The 18,574-nt window shown below is 42.0% G+C and overlaps 1 protein-coding gene across 8 annotated transcripts in view; it reads left to right on the top strand.

Annotated features, from left to right (window-relative positions):
* Window positions 1-18,333, top strand: part of OSBPL5 (oxysterol binding protein like 5) — a 150,284-nt gene extending 131,951 nt beyond the window's left edge. For 7 of the 8 annotated variants that reach the window (XM_015864185.1, XM_015864189.2, XM_015864188.2 and 4 more), the window contains 13 exons: window positions 1,889-2,073; window positions 3,196-3,277; window positions 3,660-3,758; window positions 4,684-4,780; window positions 5,220-5,318; window positions 6,709-6,806; window positions 8,775-8,864; window positions 10,725-10,861; window positions 12,980-13,165; window positions 13,683-13,809; window positions 14,938-15,067; window positions 15,657-15,759; window positions 17,001-18,333. In XM_015864185.1, the coding sequence (XP_015719671.1) occupies window positions 1,889-2,073; window positions 3,196-3,277; window positions 3,660-3,758; window positions 4,684-4,780; window positions 5,220-5,318; window positions 6,709-6,806; window positions 8,775-8,864; window positions 10,725-10,861; window positions 12,980-13,165; window positions 13,683-13,809; window positions 14,938-15,067; window positions 15,657-15,759; window positions 17,001-17,136 (1,569 nt within the window). In that variant the 3' untranslated portion in view covers window positions 17,137-18,333. The remainder of the gene's footprint in view (window positions 1-1,888; window positions 2,074-3,195; window positions 3,278-3,659; window positions 3,759-4,683; window positions 4,781-5,219; window positions 5,319-6,708; window positions 6,807-8,774; window positions 8,865-10,724; window positions 10,862-12,979; window positions 13,166-13,682; window positions 13,810-14,937; window positions 15,068-15,656; window positions 15,760-17,000) is intronic. The other variant, XM_015864184.1, reaches the window with a different exon arrangement.
* Window positions 18,334-18,574: the final 241 nt, after the last annotated feature.

Raw genomic sequence — 18,574 nt, 5'->3', positions numbered from 1 at the left:
ATTATTCTGGGCATGTGTCCTGGCCAATTAGGATGCTCAATCCTTGCATGGTACAAAATACTTTTTTTTTCTTTTTTATTATGCATGAAACATCCTTCCTGCGTGTCCTAATGGACACTTTGGTACACTTGATTCCTAAATGACCATTTCTCACAGGAAAGCCATTTCTCATGTCTATTAACAGCAGAAGGATGCATTTCTGTTCCGCATAAGAACCTTTGTTAGCTGGATATCACTGACACTTCTAAGAAAGGTGGCAAGAGAACAACTTAGGAAAGCCAGTGTGTTATGGGGTGAGAATCAGTGCATGCAGGCAGCAGAGGAGCCCTTCTCCAGCACCAGGAGTGCTTGGAGCATTCCCTTGTCTACATCTGTGCTTCAGAGAGAGACACTTTCCTAGAAAGCTGTTTCTTTCCCGTTTGTGTTTGCTGAAATTACAGGTGTCAGGGTGAGGTGCAAGCCCCTGCTATAGAAACTGTGCTTGGAAACAGAACTACTGACTAGAGACACCAATAAAACCCAGCTCCCCTTCTGTGCGTGTCCCATCAGACTCCGCCCAGTCGCACGGCAGGGATTCCCACTCAGCCCTGGCCATTCGGTACTTTGTTGGCTTCCCCCCGTTAGCCACGAGATGGTGCTGTTTTCCCCGGAGACAGACTGGTCGGGCTGGGTTGTTAGATCACACCGCAGTGGTGACAGCAACATGAAGAAAAGTATATTGAGTGCAGCGGTGCCGTTTGCTGTCAGCAGTGGGCTCAGATGTATCAAGTGAAATACGTGCCAATTAATGACATTAACTGGCTTCTTAAGCTGACTCTGTCTCTCTGAGTACAGTTCAGGTTCGGAGGATCACAGCATTTGTTATTTATTGCTGTTAAATTTGCAGCATGGCTATGAAAGCTCACTTGAAAGATGTGCATGTATGTATGTACATCTGTATGCACTGGAAAGACACGTGCTTGTGCATCTGTGTGGGCATATGCACCAGTCCTTCCCTGTTTGCAGTAGGTTTGCAGGCAGAGGCAGGTGTCAGAGATTGCGCAAGTTGGCCTAGCATATAAAAAAGACACCTCTTCAGTCAATAGGCTGATAGATTTTGGAAGTTCTAGTTACAGCTAGTTTTAAAAGGGGTTGTACAGGGTGAGATATTTGAGGGAAAAACAAACCAGAAACATCCTGAGGTTATTCTCATGCTCCAGTTCTTCCTTTTCCTTCCCTTTTTTTCCTTTCTGCTATAATTTTCTCTGAGTGGCTCCTTGTACAGCAGTTTCAGTGGGGCATTAGTTTACGTTAGCAATACGTGCATACTAGAAACCCAGAAAAAAATGACATTCAAGCAGGCCCATATATATTGCAAACTCTAGAAGGCGCTGTGGTGCTGTGTTCCTTAACGGTCTCCACACATTGGAGGTTCAAGCTGTGTATTGTATTGCATCAGACTGTCATAAAAAGAATGGTACAAGAAAGGAAAAGCAATGAAATGAAAAGAGCTGTGTTGTTCCCCACTCTGAAACTGCCCACAACCTACAAGTTGTTTTGGTATGTTTGTACATGATGAGTAAAAGGGCTGATTCGTAGCCAAAAAGATGGTGCTGGGGATGCTCAGTGGTGAAAATGAGTATTTAGTGATATACACCATCTGCATTCCTGTTGGGATACTTTGTGAATCTTTTCCTGAACCAGAGTGTGTTCCGGAAATGGAAAATCACTTTGTTGCCCTCCTCTGAACATGTTCCAGGGCCTCAATGTCTTTCTTGCAGTGAGGGGCCCAAAACTGGACACAGTACTTGAGGTGCTGCCTCACCAGTGCTGAGTACAGGGGAACAATCACCTCTCTGCTCCTGCTGGCAACACTGTTTCTGCCCTGAGCTTCCGTTTTCATATGTAGACAGGTGAATCATCTCAAACGGAAACTGTCTCTGAGGAGAACAAGAACCTGATGTTGATCCTGCTGAAGCAGCTGCGGCCTGGCATGGATCTGTCTCGGGTGGTGCTGCCCACCTTCATCCTGGAGCCACGCTCATTCCTGAACAAGCTCTCCGATTACTATTACCATGCCGACCTGCTTTCCCAGTAAGCAGTGCAAGCCTGCCTGGTGTGGGCACATCACTTGTCTGTGTGAAAATGAGTTAGCTTGAAGCTGGCTGAGGTGTGCTTGTGCTGTCAGAAGGACACAGATAACACACTGAAATTCAGTGTCAGTCAACTCGGGCTCTATGCCATTTTCCATATGGACTGGTGCCCACAAAGTGCAAGGAAACAGATATAAATTCCAGACAAAGCTGCTTTTGCACAGCGCATCCTTTCCAAACCTCCCTAGGGGATTCAGCTCATTGCTTTGAGAATCTCACAGCAGAGCTGTGCCACCTTTTGGTGTACTCACGTACAGAGGGGTATTGGACAGAGCAAACAACAGAATTGTCAAGCATTTCTGTCCCCAAAAGCAGCACAATTTTGTTGGTTGTATCTTGTAACATGATTTGAGCACAGAGACCTGCTGGGAGCACAAGAGTAGAAAATAGAAAACGCTGTTCTTGCAGATAGGACCATTTTTCTCAATGAGGTCTGCTTTATGAATTTTAAACCAGCGTGTGCAGTGTTCAAGAAGCAGCGCTGCTTACTTCTGTTTGTTCCAGTGCCTCTGGATAATTTTAGCATTGTTGTTTGTGGTATTGGTCACATCTGAAGTTAAGGAAATTGTCCTCCTCAGTGCTGAGATCCAAAAAAAATAAAGAGGTTTGAAGGTTTTCTGTAATAAATATGTTTGATGAATGGCTGCTCTTTTTAAGTGGATTCTGTAGTAGCTTAACCTTGTAGATTTTCAAAACTGTATTGTACCTTCCACGTCATCTTTGAGTGGAGAAGATCTGGATGAGACAGTCCCACAGGAACATAATTGAACTTCCATCAAATCAAACTCAGTACACTTCAGAGGCTTTACTGGGCTTTTTGCAGGAGTGCAGAGCAAGGAATGCCATTTTTAAGAGATTAGGTGTGTATTTTACAAAGTACATTATTGAAAAATAGTTTGTGCTGATAGACACCTTTTGCACAGGCAGCAGCACAGAAGTTACTTCCATTTAGTACTAGGGAAAAACTATTGAAGATAAGATTATTGTACTGGTATAAAATAAATGTGATATGTGAACAGTCTTAAAAAGCATGCAAGAAAACATTTTATGTTCTGTCCTGCAGGGCTGCCCTTGAAGATGATCCATACAGTCGAATGAAGCAAGTTTTGAGGTGGTATCTGTCTGGCTTCTACAAAAAGCCAAAGGTAAAAGAATGCATAAACTTCAGGTTGCAATGGACATTGAAATCTTCTGCTACTGTTGTGTATTTCCTTACTGCCTTTCCTTTGGCACTTCACCTGTGTTGTTGTTCAGAAGACTTAGACTTATTATTATTTATTTGAAACTGAAGTTGCATTTGGTTTCAAAGAGTAAATAATGGGCATGAAATAGTTTTTGTAACTTAAGAGCTTTTGCATTAGACAGTTAGAAGACAAAACTGGTTATCAATAGGTAATAAATCCTTAGATGCTGGAGTTTTCATGCCTGTGAGTACTTCAGTGCCATGTTCAATGTCTACCTGCTGCATGTAGTAACAGAAACAAAGAAGTCTGATCATCTTGTAAGGTTTTGGTTTTTTATTTTCAGGGAATAAAAAAGCCATACAACCCTATTCTTGGAGAGATATTTCGCTGCTGTTGGTTTCACCCTCAGACAAACAGTCACACGTTTTACGTAGCAGAACAGGTGAGTCACTTTATTTGGATGTTCAGGTGTTGCGGGCAGCAGTCCATTTACGCCTCCATCCTCAGGATCACTCTTCTCATCTCATTGTGTGAGAGTTTTGTTTAGACATCCAGAGGGGAAGTGCTAAAAACTAGCTACTGGTCTTTTTTCTTTTTAGATTTACTGAGATTAACTTGAACTTTGGCAGGCACTCAAGATGATAAAAGCAGCTGTCCCATCTGTAACTTTAATCTCTTCAATGGTAGACCTTTCCCATGGAATTCTTCTTTGTTGTTTTCCTACTTTTAAGAAAATATTGTTGTAGGTTGTGCTGCCACTGTCAAAAGGGACTTAAAATAGATAATCAAATCCTATCTTCCTTTATTTCTAAACTATTTATAGTGATCTTAATAGGAATAAGTAGAGGTCTTTTCTCCATATCTTTGGAGATAAATGAAGGGCAATTCTGACAAGGAAACTGGCCTGACAATATTTAGTATGAGATTAGTAGTTTTAATTAAGGAATTAAGGACTGTCTATTTCATGTACACTCTTTTTCCCACATTTAAACAAAGCTTTTTGTTTGGCTGGTTGGTTTGTTTTGCTTTGTTTCAGTTGCTGCATCCATGTAAGGGAGGTTATTCAGTTATTCCCCAGAAGTTCTGCACTATCATTTATTGCGTTGAAAATACGATAGTGTACATTACAGCCTAAAGTGATCTCAAATGCATAAGGAAAAGAAAATGTAGCATGGAGGAGAAGAGTTGCAGAAGAACTCTATCTCCCATACATAACTTTTCCTTCATGATAACATTAAGGGCTCAGAGGAACCTGTTCTGTTCCGTGGTCTCTGTTTAACACTTCTCCAGGGTGTGTGCAACACCTCCTGAAGATGCTGCTTGACTTATAAAAACTGCTCGTCTGTGCCTATATTTATTTCTTCCAGGTCTCCCATCATCCACCAGTGTCAGCTTTTCACGTCAGCAATAGGAAGGATGGGTTCTGTGTTTCTGGCAGCATTCTAGCACGATCCAAGTTTTATGGTAAGACGTTAATCCATCTTCCAAGTAACGTAGTAACACTGCTTTTGTTTGATTGTTTTGTTTTGTTTTTTCCAATCACTCCTGGGTATGTTGAGAGTCAAGTACAAAAAAATGTTTAGAGCATCTATTAGGATGCCCCGATTCCCTCTCTTAGCTCTCTGTGGTTTTTCCTTTTTCTGCCAATTTGAGAGAAATCACACTAATGTTTGTTTTAAGCAAGTATATCAGGTAGCAATTTTGACAGCTTTAAAGAACTGGTCTTCCAAAAGCAAAGTCTTCCACTGTGAATGACTTACCAGGTCCTGAATTATCTGCATCCTCGTGTCACTCCTTTCATTAGTGTCTTACATTTAAGTATACGTATTTTGCCAATGTAGGATGAGTGACCATGTGTATTGATAATTACTTACATGAATGGTTTTGTTCTTTTAAATTCCAGGTAACTCACTTTCTGCATTGCTAGATGGGAAGGCAAAGCTTACGTTTCTAAGCAAAGAGGAAGATTACATAATCACAATGCCATATGCCCACTGTAAAGGTAAGTTATGACTATTCAAATAGGAACAAACAGAGAGGATAACATAGTACTGCATGGGCTAACTTTGCTCTGGCTCTTTTGCCATTTCAAAACCCTCAAATTTCAGGAATTGGTAGTTCCAGGAAGCGGCTGTTCTGTCTGTGAGTCACAGGGCCCAGCAGAGGACTGGTAATCCTAACTGAAGTATTTTTGCTTTGTTTGTACAGAGCTGAGGACAGAATTTGACTTGCTCTAAGTTAGTTTCAAAACTACATAGAAACTGTAAAAGACTCTATATATGCACTGCTGATAAAGTGAAGGTGAAAAGAGCATTCTTGAGCTTCTGTGGACATGAAATTCTTCTGATGTTAACATAGAAATTAATATGTTGTCTGCCTTTTTTATAATAAAGGATTAAAAATTCCTGACTTCACTTCTGCTTTCTTCATTAATGTGTGATATTCCTCAGTGCACCAGCTTTCTCCATGAGGCTGGGTACTTGTTACTGTGCGTGAATACAGTATTATCCTGGCTCTACTGAGCATAGTGTGCGCTGAAGCCCAAGGGATAGCTGCCAGTTGATAACTTTGCATTTCGAATCATAGAAGCACAGAATGGCTCAGGTTGGAACGGAAGTTGAAGCCCAGCCAGTTCCAACCCCTGCTGTGGGCAGCACTGTCCCTACCAGATCAGGCTGCCCAGGGCCCCATCCAGCCTGGCCTTGAGCACCTCCAGGGCTTTCTCCTTAGGAAGTTATCCTTGGTGGCATTGGAACCAAAGTAGTAAAACCACTTCTGTGATTTGATCTAATTTTGCTTTTTGTGTATTTTTTTCTTTCTGCCATTGTTGATCTGTAAGCTATTCTTTATGGAATGTATAGCAACCTGAAAACAGCGCCTTCTTTATATTCTCTGTGACCTACTTGTCTGTATTAATCTTTCTGTTGTTGTTTTTCCTTGTATTACAAATAACCTTTCCAGAAAAAGGTAAATAGATACGAAGGAGTGCTCTACACAATTGCCAGTCCCCCAGATTCTCCCGAATCCCTCTGCAGCTTGTGTCTGCCCCAAGCAGTCTGTGAGAAACAGACAGAGCACAAGCATAAATGAAGTTACAGGGCACAACTTTTTTACTTTAGTCCTGTCCTGCTTTCAGCTTGCCACGTAGGCTCTGTCGGCACCTTTGAGCCAAGCTGTTTCCTAGCTGGTGTAACAAATGGCAACTATGAACTCAGGAAGGATTGCTCATCCTTAGAGTAAATGCTCGTTTCCTAGAAACTTTAGATCCTGTTTTTTAAAGACTTAAAACCAAATATCAAATGTCACAACACATCAGTGTGGATCCGGTTTGAGTTCAGAAAGCAGATCATTTCAACTTGAGGCCTTTCATAGTTTTCTTTTTTCACTTTCAGGAATTTTATATGGTACGATGACAATGGAGCTTGGAGGGACAGTTACCATTGACTGTGAGAAAACTAACTACAAGGCAGAACTGGATTTCAAGCTTAAGGTGAGACATATCTTGACCTCCTACTGAATGGGTCTGCCCCTGTACACCGGGCAAGGTTTGGCCACACAACCCTTTATTTCTGCACCACAAATGCCTGTATCCACCAAGGAGTGTCCTACCAAGAGAGGAGACATCATCACTCAGTCAGTCATGTCTACTGCGGCTTGTTGTACTGAGTAAGCCTGAGTTACACATGACCTGTTCACCACCAGGTCACTGGCTACTGGCCAGTTGTTTCTGAAGGTCTGACAATGACAATGTGGTTTCTGTTTTTGCAATTATTTTTGGTTACTGAATACAGTGAGATGTGCAAGCTCTTTTGAGGCAAGTCAGGATATGGATCTTCAGTCTAACTCTCCAATAACTGTCACATACATAATCGTACCTAGCAGGTGTTAAAATTAAATGTACGAGGCTACAGAAACTTGCCTTGATGACAGGGGAAGAGCCCATTTTAGGCATCTGATTTTGAGTGGCTGTCATGCTGAAGCTGAACTGTTGTTGCCTTGTGCTGAATTATTCATGTAGCAGTTCTCTCCCCTAGAAAGCAATCTATCATATGCAGATAAAATGGAGACATGTTTAGGTATTTCTTTAGTTACTGGTGTGTCACGGTGTTATCTGGATCAATCTAGGTCCGTGACAGGGGGGGCAGTAGGCCCGTGGGCTCCCCGATCCCCAATAAATGGGAAGGGAAAAAGGGAAAGGGGTAGGGAGATGGGAGCTGGGCGCAAGGAAACAAACAGAGAAGAGGAAACAATCTAAGGAGGAAAACTTATTTTACTAATTACAATCTAATTGAAATTGAGGCTAATAAATCAAGTAAAATAAAAGAGAAAGAGAGAGGTTTCCAAAGACCAAGAAGCCTACTTTGAAACTGAAGTCAACACAGCTTGGAAGCACTCCCACACCTGCTGCCAGGCAGTGAGAGAGAGAGAGAGTGTGTCACTTCCGTGACGTATTTCCCTCTCCGACCATGAGGTCCTCTGGGACATGTAGTTCTTCTTCTCTGTGCTCCACATGATGTTATGATGTGGAATACCGATAGAAAAATTACAAAACCATGACATGGTGTTAAAAATTGGTTGAGAAAGTTCTGACATCTTTTCTTGGATAGCTAACTTACTTTCAAAGAAGCATCTGTTTTTCTTCTGTTCCAGCTATTTCTTGCCTGTGCATATAATGAAACATGGCAAACTAGGAGCCTGCAGGACTTTATACTTGCAGCAGTAGTTGACATAAACGTGGGAAATTTGGGGAGGTGGGGATTTCTGGGGGGAGCATACAAAATTATGCAAAAGCATTATTGAACATAGCAGATAAAATGCCTGAGGTGGGTGGCAAGAATGGAGGAACCGGTCACATGATGACTGCGGTTTCCTTTTTTTGGCAGGCAGGAGGTGAGGGGAATTTTCCATTGTTCTGAGAATCTTTTCCTTGACTCTGGAAATACCCTTTTTGTTGTTGTTGTGTTTTATTTATTTATTTATTTATTTTGTTTGCTGCTGCTGAGCTCCTTAACACAAGAGACTTAACACAAATGAGACAATTGGCAGCCTGTACTTGCCTGCTGCTGTTGCTTTCCCATAAGCAGGAAAAGTCACTCCTGCTGCTCCTTTTCTGCAAGTAAAAAATTCTATTATGATTCTGGATAATGGGAACAACTTGGCTGTATACCTACATCCTGAAATGTAGTTGACATAAACCTACTTGTAATGAAGCCTTGCACTGCTAAATGTTCGTGTACTAGAAAGTTATCTTCCTTCCTGCAGCTCACACAGTGATTTTGGTTACACAGACAAAAAAAGACAGAAGAAGGGTGCAGTGCTAGATTGTCAAAATCCATATTAGAATTAATTCTGCTTTTCTGTAGGATGCACTTTTCCTTCCCCACCACTGAATAACTGTCTTTGCCTCCCTTCCCATTCTCACTAGACTGATGGTATTTTTTCTTTTCTCCCCTGACAGCCCTTCTTTGGTGGCAGTGGAAGCATTAATCAAATCGCTGGGACGATTAAATCAGGAGAAGAAGTGTTAGCAACTCTCGAAGGACACTGGGTAACACAGATAATCAAAGTTTCTGACAGTTTAAATGCATGTGGCAACAGGGTGTGTGGGAGGGCTGGCAGCCCTTAGCAGGCTCCCTGCCTCAGAGCAGAGCCTGTGGAGGACTGTATCCTGCCTCCCACACCATCCCCAGGGAGTACAGGCATGCCAAGCTTTCTAGTCCACACCTCCTGAGGTCATTTATGCTTCCATAGTCCCATTCACCTGCAGTGGAGGTAGCATTTGAGCTTCCAGAGCCTGGGCCAAAGCTGAGCCCTGTGGGAAGCATTTCCATTGAATTTATCAGTTCTGTATTTAAGGTTCCAGGCTTAGGACAGGCCCTGATGGCAGTACACAAAAGAAGGGAGATTTCTGGCTTCTTTTCAGGTGACTGTGAAAACCATGAGGCTTCTTTTTGCCTTACGTTCAGTACTTCCTAGCTACAGCAGTGTCAAGATTTTCAGAGGTTTTAAAATTATTTATTTTCACAACAAGTCTTTACGGTATAAGACTCTTATTTCTCTGTTAATGAGATAAAGGACCAAAACAGATTTAAAAGCATCTATCTGTATATGCATGGTTCCAACCAGCAAACCAGCCAGCATCTTTGCACATCTGGCATCCACAAGTACATCACTCAAAGGCATCCTTTAATCCAAAGTCCAGCAGTAATAATATTGCATGGTGTAGCATGTAGATGGAAGCTTCAGTTGGGATCTCCTGGCAACTGAGACAGAAGTGGTGAGCCCTGGCTTTGGGTTTACTTCTATATTTATTTTAGCTACATTTAGGCACCTACATTTTCATGATAGCTGACCTATGATCCTTTTCCAGTCCTTAGAAATTGCTACTTCTGAGACAAGATTTATCTCACTCTAAAATAAACATTTTAAATAGTTGAAGTGAAATGTGCCTGGGTAAGGCCTTTTTTACGGTCAGGACCTCAGTGCAGCCATTGGTGGAATAGTTTTCTAGAATCACAGCTGGCCTCCTTTCCCCCAGCAATCCCCCTTTTTGCATAAAATCTGATGACTATTTTGAAATTAGGGAGTTCCATCCTTTTAGTATGTACACGAGGATTTTGGCTTTGTGTGTCTTGGTAGCTTTTCCATTCTGAGCTACCTTTCTTGCCAGATGAGATTTGGCAATTGTGAGTTCTGCTGGACTGTGGAATACATCGCCATCAGTGGTTCCTATGAACACCATCCACAAAAGCATGTAATTCAGTGGCTCCCCTGAGGCACCAAGCCACAGGGTTGTGCGCTGCTCAGCTTCCTGCCTTCTGTGTTTATTTTATCAGTGAGAAAATAATTTACTCCCCTCTTTCTCTTTGTGCTAGTTGCTTATGGTGCACAAGATTAGAATGACACATGGAAGAAATAAAATAGCTTTGAAAGTGTGTCTCCATAAGCCACAATGTGGAGCTGCATGCTGTGAATAAGGGTAGCTGCTGCGCAGCAGTACGGACGTTGTTTGTTCTGCTTCTTCCCTGATGAAAATGTTGATCTGCTCTCCTAAGTTCTGCAGGCTTTTCTCTGACATTGTTCAGTTTCCTGATAGAGACCCTCTCAGCTGAAAAACAGTTATTTGCTTCAGGCCTTGAAAACACTCTTGGATAAAGAAGGGAAGCCAATCACATGAGAGTCAAAGTAGCAGATGAGGGTTTGCATGTGTTACCTACAGGTGCTCATAGCAATATTTGATAGTGCCTGCCTCCTCCCACACATGGCTGGGGGGTTCTTGGGGACCTGAGACTGTCCTAGAATTTGCGCTTCAGGGTATGGCAGAAGAAGCTACTTCCATTTGACATTATTATTTTCTGTCTTGTATTTCTGACTGTCATTAACATTTTCACTTCTTTTTTCTTCTCAGGATGGGGAGGTAAATATACGTGAGCCGAAAAATGGGAATGTGGAAATGTTCTGGAACCCAACTAGTGAAGTACGAAAACAGAGACTGAAGCGCCATATTGTGCTATTTGAGGAGCAGACTGACCTTGACTCAGAAAGGTAAGAAGCCCTGGGAATGTCTCACTGCCACTTCCTCTGATAGCAGAGGGACTCAACAGGGACTACAAAGGCTCTGATTCCTCAGTGCAATCCTGACAATACAGAAACTTAGCTTTGCCTGCATGTATTACCGCCCATTTACCTGCTTTGCTCCAGTCTATTAATTCTGAAGTATTTCTGTGAAGTATATCTCTGAAATAACCAGGAAACTGAACCCAGAAATGGTGAAACCTATATTCTGTCTGCTAAATTAATAACTCTTCCTGGAGTCTCTTACAACTGATGGAACATAATGTGAAAGGGCAATTTGTCAACATGAGATCAGTTCTCTTGTTAGGAAGAGTTGTTTCAATCACACACTCTTAAAGTAATTGCTGGAATCATGTAGAAAGTCCTGGAATAAGCAGTAGTTTGAACCACAGAATGGGATCTTATGAGAGTATGAAAATAAAGGGATATTTAGCCGTGTCTCATTATCTCAGCTGAAATTTCATATAAATTCTGTACCTATGTTTTAAGGTAATCTAGGTTACCTTAGATTGTAGTCTTGGCATATGGCTTAGGATGTGGAAGAAATAACTACCTGATGCAGCAGGTTGCAGAGCATCCCTGAGCTAGTTCCTGGGGAAGAACAGATAAATTGACATCATGTGGCACTGCATTCAAACCAGCTAGCTCTTCCATCTCATACCCCAGTCCAGCACACGCAGTTTGCTGCCTGGCTCTGCAGCAGATTGGCCCCTTGCCTGTGGACTTCTAATTTCTGTGTTGCATCACATCACATTAAGATGATTTCCCTTTTCATGTTAAAAAATGAGACCAAGTGCAAGTAAACACACATGTGCATTTAGTTTCATTTGTACAGCAGAGAGCATTGTGGGCAATAAGGTCAGTGTTTGTAATTTGCACTAGGGCAAGTGCCATTGTTGCAGTGCTGACTGGAGCACATCTGGTGTTAAATTTCTGAAGAGGATTCTTTTAGAACAGAAATCTCAGTTGTGGGGGAAAAAAAAACCAATGATTTTGTGTCCTTCTGAAGTTCTTCAGTGTAAGAACCTACTCCTTAAAATGTTGCATTTCTGAAAGCTGGTTTTATGCCACCACATTATTTTCTCAAATCACTATTTTTGTTCTTCCCACCCCCACCTTCATCACTTTGAGTTTAAATTGAGTTTCCTTCCTTTATTTCTGTGAGACAAGATTCATACACAAGAAATTTGGAATGATGTGCCAAGGCAAGAAAGTGTCCCACTGCTTTCAGTTGATCCTCTAAGTGGCTGCTTACTTTTGAAGTGTTGTGTTAGAATACTGTGATAGAAATCCAATGAAATAATCAGTATCCCTTTTAAATTGCCTCATGGCAAGCTCCAAATTAAATGCAGCAGTGCATTCAACTTCTAAAGATAGGACTGGTGGAACAGTTGGAACCGCCTGGGTCTCTTATCCCTATTCTAATCAGTAAATCGTCCAGTACTGTTCTGGGAGAACTAAGGTGATGTCAGAAGTATCTCCAACCTTAAATGAAGACTAGAGTGTTTAATGAAGGTTAGAGAAACTGTAGAGAGGACTATCACATGTTGGCTATAGTGAAAAGGTGGTAATGATTTTCTCTAGATCCCCTCCTCAAGACAGAGGCTCACTGAGACATAATGTGACAGAACACTTAATTTCTAGCAGCAAAACAGAAGTCTGAGTGAAAGTCTGTGTTCATGCCTTTAATTTGTAGGCATAAGCACTTGTCCATTCCTTCTCAAATCAGCTTCTGACAAATCTGCCTGCTATTCCTGTATTGAAATACAACATTGCATGTGCAGCAGCAAACCTTGCACATTAATTCATCTTCCACTGCCTCCAAATTTTAAATATAAAGCCTTTGTTTCGGAGAGAGATATTAATGCAAAGGTTTCTAGTGATATTATTTAAGGGAAAATTCCCCCATCACTATATACAGTATTCATCATTGCTATTTTCACAGTGTTCATTTAATTCACAAGCCAGTCCTATTACAGTTCCTCTGGAGGATCAATAAACCAGAAAAGTATCTCCTCTAGGTTTCCAGCTGTCAAAATGAAGTGCTGTTTTTAAGGCAGTTTAACTTGCTTCCTTGTGTTTTTGTAGGCTTTGGCAGCATGTTACAAGTGCAATAAACAACGGTGATCAACACAAGGCAACACAGGAAAAATGTGTGCTGGAGGAGGAGCAGAGGAATGCTGCCCGGGAACGAAGAGAGAATGGCACGGAATGGAAACCTGTGCTCTTCTGGCATGATTCCACGGCTAATGAATGGCGTTACAAATACGAGGAGTGAGTGGTGGTGGGACAGGGAGTCATGAACAGACCTTGCTTGAGTTCCTGGGGCTGCAAGTGAGATTACAGAGCTATAATTCAGTCCTGCCATTCCCCAAACTGTGCCTGGGCTTTGTTCTTTCTGAGCTCTGTTGGATGCATATTTCTGATACAAATTGGGAATAGCTGGAATCGGTGGGTTGGCAGTGGAAAATCTTCTGCGCCATTGACAGAAATATATATTGCTGCAATCAAGTGTGGAATCATTTAGAAAAGTTTTTCTGCATTGTGCAAGAGCAGTTCATAATTGTGCTCTCCTCCTGTGCCATGAAGGGTGAAGCCTCTGATGACTCATTCATTGCTAGGAGCTGTGCCTGTAGAGAATGATCCATTACTCTGCACCCAGCATCTATTGCAACTCTTGTTATTGTCAGGGATGAATTTCTTCCATAGTGCATGTGGAATTTGTGCATTGCTCTTAATATTCCTTGGGGTATTCTTGCTTTTCTGATGTTCTTTCTTTTGGTATTGAAAGTTTAAGACCTTGGAATGCTTCGAATGATATTGCCCAATTTGAGAAGAATGGGATACTGAAGACCGTGGAACGATATTCGTCTAGAAGGAAAACAACATGCACAAGCAGTCAAATTACGCTGCACGAAGTAAGAGACCTGTTTGGGGGAATATTTTTTTAATTGTTTAGATAACCAGCCCTTTTCTGCAGCATTTTCATATCAGCACAGCATAGGTTGAAAGGCTTGTTTTGTGCAGATACAGCCTACCACTCTAGACCCGCAGTATTACACAGCCATTAACTAGGTACGATTCTTCTGGTATTTTTTTTCCACATACCATTACTGACAATAACTCTTATGCTGGATTTTGCATGTGACTGAGCTGAGCTTCACCATGCAGTGTTTCTAAAGCAGAGAACTTCCCACAGTGAGGATATGACTTAGGTACTGGAGTGCACAGCTGATCCTGCAATTAAAGTTTTAGACTTGGCCATTTGCCTTTATCACTTACATCCTCGTAGACAGGACAAGAAACATGTGTTCACCATTTATATTAAATAAGGATGATACTATTGCTTTCTTCAAGAAAGTAACATTATTGAGTTATAAAATGTTTTGTAAATGTTGAACTGCTGGACTAGCAAGATGTTACCTGTGTTACACTGAATAACTTGTATCTTATTTGGAAAATACATTCTTATTTTATAATACCTGAAATGGGAACATCTCTGAAACAGTGGGAAAGTTGAGGTTCATAAGGTTCATAATTGCTTTTCAGACCCTCAAGCAAGAAGTGCTAGGAAACAGTGGGTTTAATTTACCCATTCAAGAAACATGGAGAAACTTTCAATCTACTTGAGGAAATCAAGCATAAAAGTTCTGTGGTTTTTAAATCCTTCAGACAATTCCTGAAAAATCCTTGCTGGGAAATTTGGTTTTAAGTTTTTCTTTTCATCCTTTCTCTTGTGGATCTAGTTGGTGGGTATGCATCTCAGCAAAATTCACCATGAGACTGTGTCAGTTATGGCTAGAAGAATTGTTTGTATGGGTTTATCAAGGCTTCCATCATTAGAGGAAGTGCTTCTGCATGGTGCATGTTTGTAATACCTTCAACTTGCTGACATTAGTCCAACTACCAGGAGCTGCTGAAAAAGCGATCAAACTTGGCAGTCTCAGAGACATTCCTCAGCACCTTGAGTTATACTGTTTAGAACCGAACAGAAAAGTGTTCAACTTGGTCATGACTGAGTCTCTTTTAATTGCTGTTTTATCCAGGGATCTACCAAAGATGGCAGACACCGTAAAACCAGTGATCAACCATCCAATCACAGCCAGAATACAGACAGCAGCTGTTCAACGCCAGAGTCTGTACTAGAGCTGTCAGATGATGATGGCAAGTATCTAGGTATCAGTGGGTCAAACTTGCATGTTCTTCTTCCTTTGGTATCTTATTCCTTGAGCCAGCTCTTGAACATTTCTCAGCCTGGTTAACAATGCAGAGCCATAGCCCACAGGCAAACACAGAGAATGTTCTGCTTTTGTGTTTTCCTTATGCACGCCTACTCTTCTTTCTGCTTTATGCTGTCCATGCCAGTAAGGGCTCCCCGGCTCCTGGGACAAACATTGGAAAAATACACTGAAATTCCAATACACAGGAAGCATGTTTCATTTCTTGTTCCCCTTTCTCAGTCTCTGTTGGAAATAACCTTGAGTCCTTCAGAGATGGGGTCAGATGCAAGCCCTCCATTCCCCTCCTCTTAGCAGTGGAAGCTGCTGTAAAAGAGTTTCTTGAGAAATGAGAAGGGGCCGCAGACAAGTGCTGCAAGACCTCTACCAAGGGGGGGCGATTCCATTATCTGTCCCTTTTCCTCCATGTTTCCTTCTGAAAGGATACCTCTTGGCAGTGATTATTTGACTGCAGTCAGCTGATTGCTAGGTGAGCCTGGTTTGTTTTGTCACCACCGCCATTAATGTCTTTCAATACTTTTCCACAGGGGTTGGTAGTCTGTGCGCTCAGTGTGGGAAAGAAGTGAAACACCTAAAGGAAATTCGTTCAGCTGTCTTATCTCTACAGAGAGCCCAACGGGATATACGCAGGTAATAATTTTCTCTCACCAAAGTAATTACCTTAATGGGGTAAAAGTAATCTGTGGCATTTAACTCCTCCACTGTGGCCTTTGGAGTGTCCTTGTCAGCTGCAGGTGCAGCTAACAACTGCTTTAATAGGTAGCCTTTTAGCACACCAGAAAGGCAAAATGAACCCTAACTTGAAATGGTAATCTCTTCATAAGGCTCTCTTCATGGGAGCAAACAGCATCGCTACAGGATATGTTTTCCCTTGGCACTCCCAGCTGTGGAACTGCTGCAGAAGCAGGGAGGGGATAGATAGAGACCTGGCTATAAATAAACCACCATGAACAAATCTCGTCCGCCAATGAGTGTGTTCCCAACTTGTTTGATTTGCAGAGACATGGGCACATGGTTCTATGAATACCAAGCCCCACGGTGTGAAAAGCAATACATTCTCTCTTTTTGTATGAACTGCTTAACCTACTGCTGGCAGGGCAGGGCAGAATGAAGCAGGTATGGTACTAGTTACTTATATCCAATCCTGGGAGCCCTGCTGATTCCTCAGCGCATGAGAAGTATTATCCAGCTCTACAGAGGTAGCAGTAGAGCAGGATCATATTTTAAACTCACCATTTCTGGATGTTGAGGCAACCACTTACATGATTTTAATTTTTCTTTGCTGCTCTTTGAAGTGTACAGAGCTAATTCTTGGCTGATTTTTTATGCCATTTGATAGTGATAGGACAAGGAGGAATGGTTTTAAACTAAGAAAGGAGATTTTGGGGGGATATTAGGAGGAAATCATTTACTCAGCAGGTAGTGAGGCACTGGCACAGGCTGCCCAGAGAAGCTGTGAATGCCCCATCCCTGGAGATACTCAAGGCCAGGCTGGATAGGGCTCTGGGCAGCCTGAGCTGGCGGGGGGGCAGCCCATGGTTAGGGGTGGGGCTGGGTGATCTATAGGGTCCCTACCAATGTAAGCCATCCTATGTCTGTGATTTGTGAATAGTGAGGGAGGAGGAGAATTTGTGGGTTTTGTGCCATTATACCTCCACATGGCAGCCAGCATGCTTCACTTGATCCAGCAGCACCTGGAAGTACTTATCTTTCTGTCAAGAGGGGGAGAAGAAAGTCTGTAGGACACAGTATCGTACACATTAGGGTGCCTCTTAAGTGCTGGGATCCCTGCCTGTGTGGAAGTTCTGGGGCTCTGGGTGTGTGTTCATTCCTTCCAACAAGCAAATAAAAATTATTTCTTTCCCTTCCAGAGACCTCAAAGTTCTGAACAAAAAATCCTTCCCCAGTAAGGTCTCTTCTGGAAGCTTCCTGCTGGACTCTCGCTGTTGGTTTCTCCTTTGCATCTTTCTTACATGTCAACTATTCATCAATTATGTCTTCAAATAAATGCACCACTTTGGCAGCAATAACAACTACTGGCTGCAGGAAGGGGGGGCACTCACATGTGGAGTCCAGTGAGGCACCAAAGCACTTTAGAACCAACGCAGCAGAGATGGAAGAAAGTTGAAAAACAAGGTGGAAAAGAGACCTAGGAACTTTGTTCCTGCAGATTATGTCATTTTTGCCTTTTACATGTACATCTTCAAGGACCTCTTAACCTGTATGGGCCTTAATGCTGAAGCCAAATGTAGCTTTAATTGTGCAATTTGTTTTCTATGTTTCATCATTTTTTGATGCAGTTACTAATTACCCATCGGTATTAGTACCCCCAAAATGGTAAAACACAGCAGTGTTTTAGAAAAGGCACTCCAGCCTGGTTTGCAGCTCTCCAAGGAAGGGAATATAGGCGGGGAGCTGTACAGAGCTGATGTTCATGGTGCCTGTCTGGCTGCATTTATTATGGGACGGAACATACTTGGTCCAAAAAATCCACCCCCCAGGATATTAGGTCATAATTTGTTTTGTCAGCACACACATGCAGAACGGGACCTCAGGATATTTTGTTTTCCATTCCACAGTAGTTGTAAATATGCACAACTTCCGAGTGCCATTCCTCTTCAGGAAATGGGAAGTATTCAGTGAAAGCTTCTGATTCACCTCCAGAACTGATTGGTGTTTTGGACCAGGCTCACGGAGCATCCTGTCAGACATGTCTGTTCATAAAACCTGGTCTCTTACTATTATTATTATTATTTGCCATACGGCTGTTTTATAATATTACACGAAAGCATTGTAGAGAAGAATCACTGCCCCAGGAGAGGTGAGAAAGACGGGAGCAATGGGTGTACATGTGTTTGGTTGTAGGCACTTTTATTGTGAAAGGTCAGGAAGGAGGAAGGGTTTTGCCACTGCTTTGTTCAAATCTGTTAATAGTCTTCCTATTTTACACCATTTTTAAAAGATTTGCAATATTTTCTGTAGACCGCAGACAATACTAAGCCTTTCTTTTCTGGCCTGAAGTAGATCCAAGTGGTAAGTACTGCTATATATACAGCCTTAAAATACTTAGTGGTGGTGCCAGTCTGGGCTATCTTTCAATGTAAATGTTTCCAAATTTTTAACTACATTCCTCGTCGTATTCCCCAAGTAGGGGAAACCTGTTTGTGCTTGATATGTTGAAATAAAATTACACACAACTTTCAACAGCTGTCTGACTGAGAAATTATTTGTGTGTCTTATCAGCAGATGGCTCTTAGGTCATGCTTTTTAGAGGAGAAACTATAGAAATGAGGCTGCGTGAATCTCAGATGTACACAGTGCTTTGGAATAGCGGTAGCATTTTGATACCCATCTGGTTCAAACTGTCCCATAGTGTCTTCCTTAAAAATACAAAGAAAAGCAGATGCCATGATTTTCACCGTCACACACATACAGACTTACGTTG

The sequence above is a fragment of the Coturnix japonica genome, chromosome 5, assembly GCF_001577835.2.
Source record: "Coturnix japonica isolate 7356 chromosome 5, Coturnix japonica 2.1, whole genome shotgun sequence".
NCBI classification, from domain to species: domain Eukaryota; kingdom Metazoa; phylum Chordata; class Aves; order Galliformes; family Phasianidae; genus Coturnix; species Coturnix japonica.
This window is presented reverse-complemented; position numbering and strand designations above follow the sequence as displayed.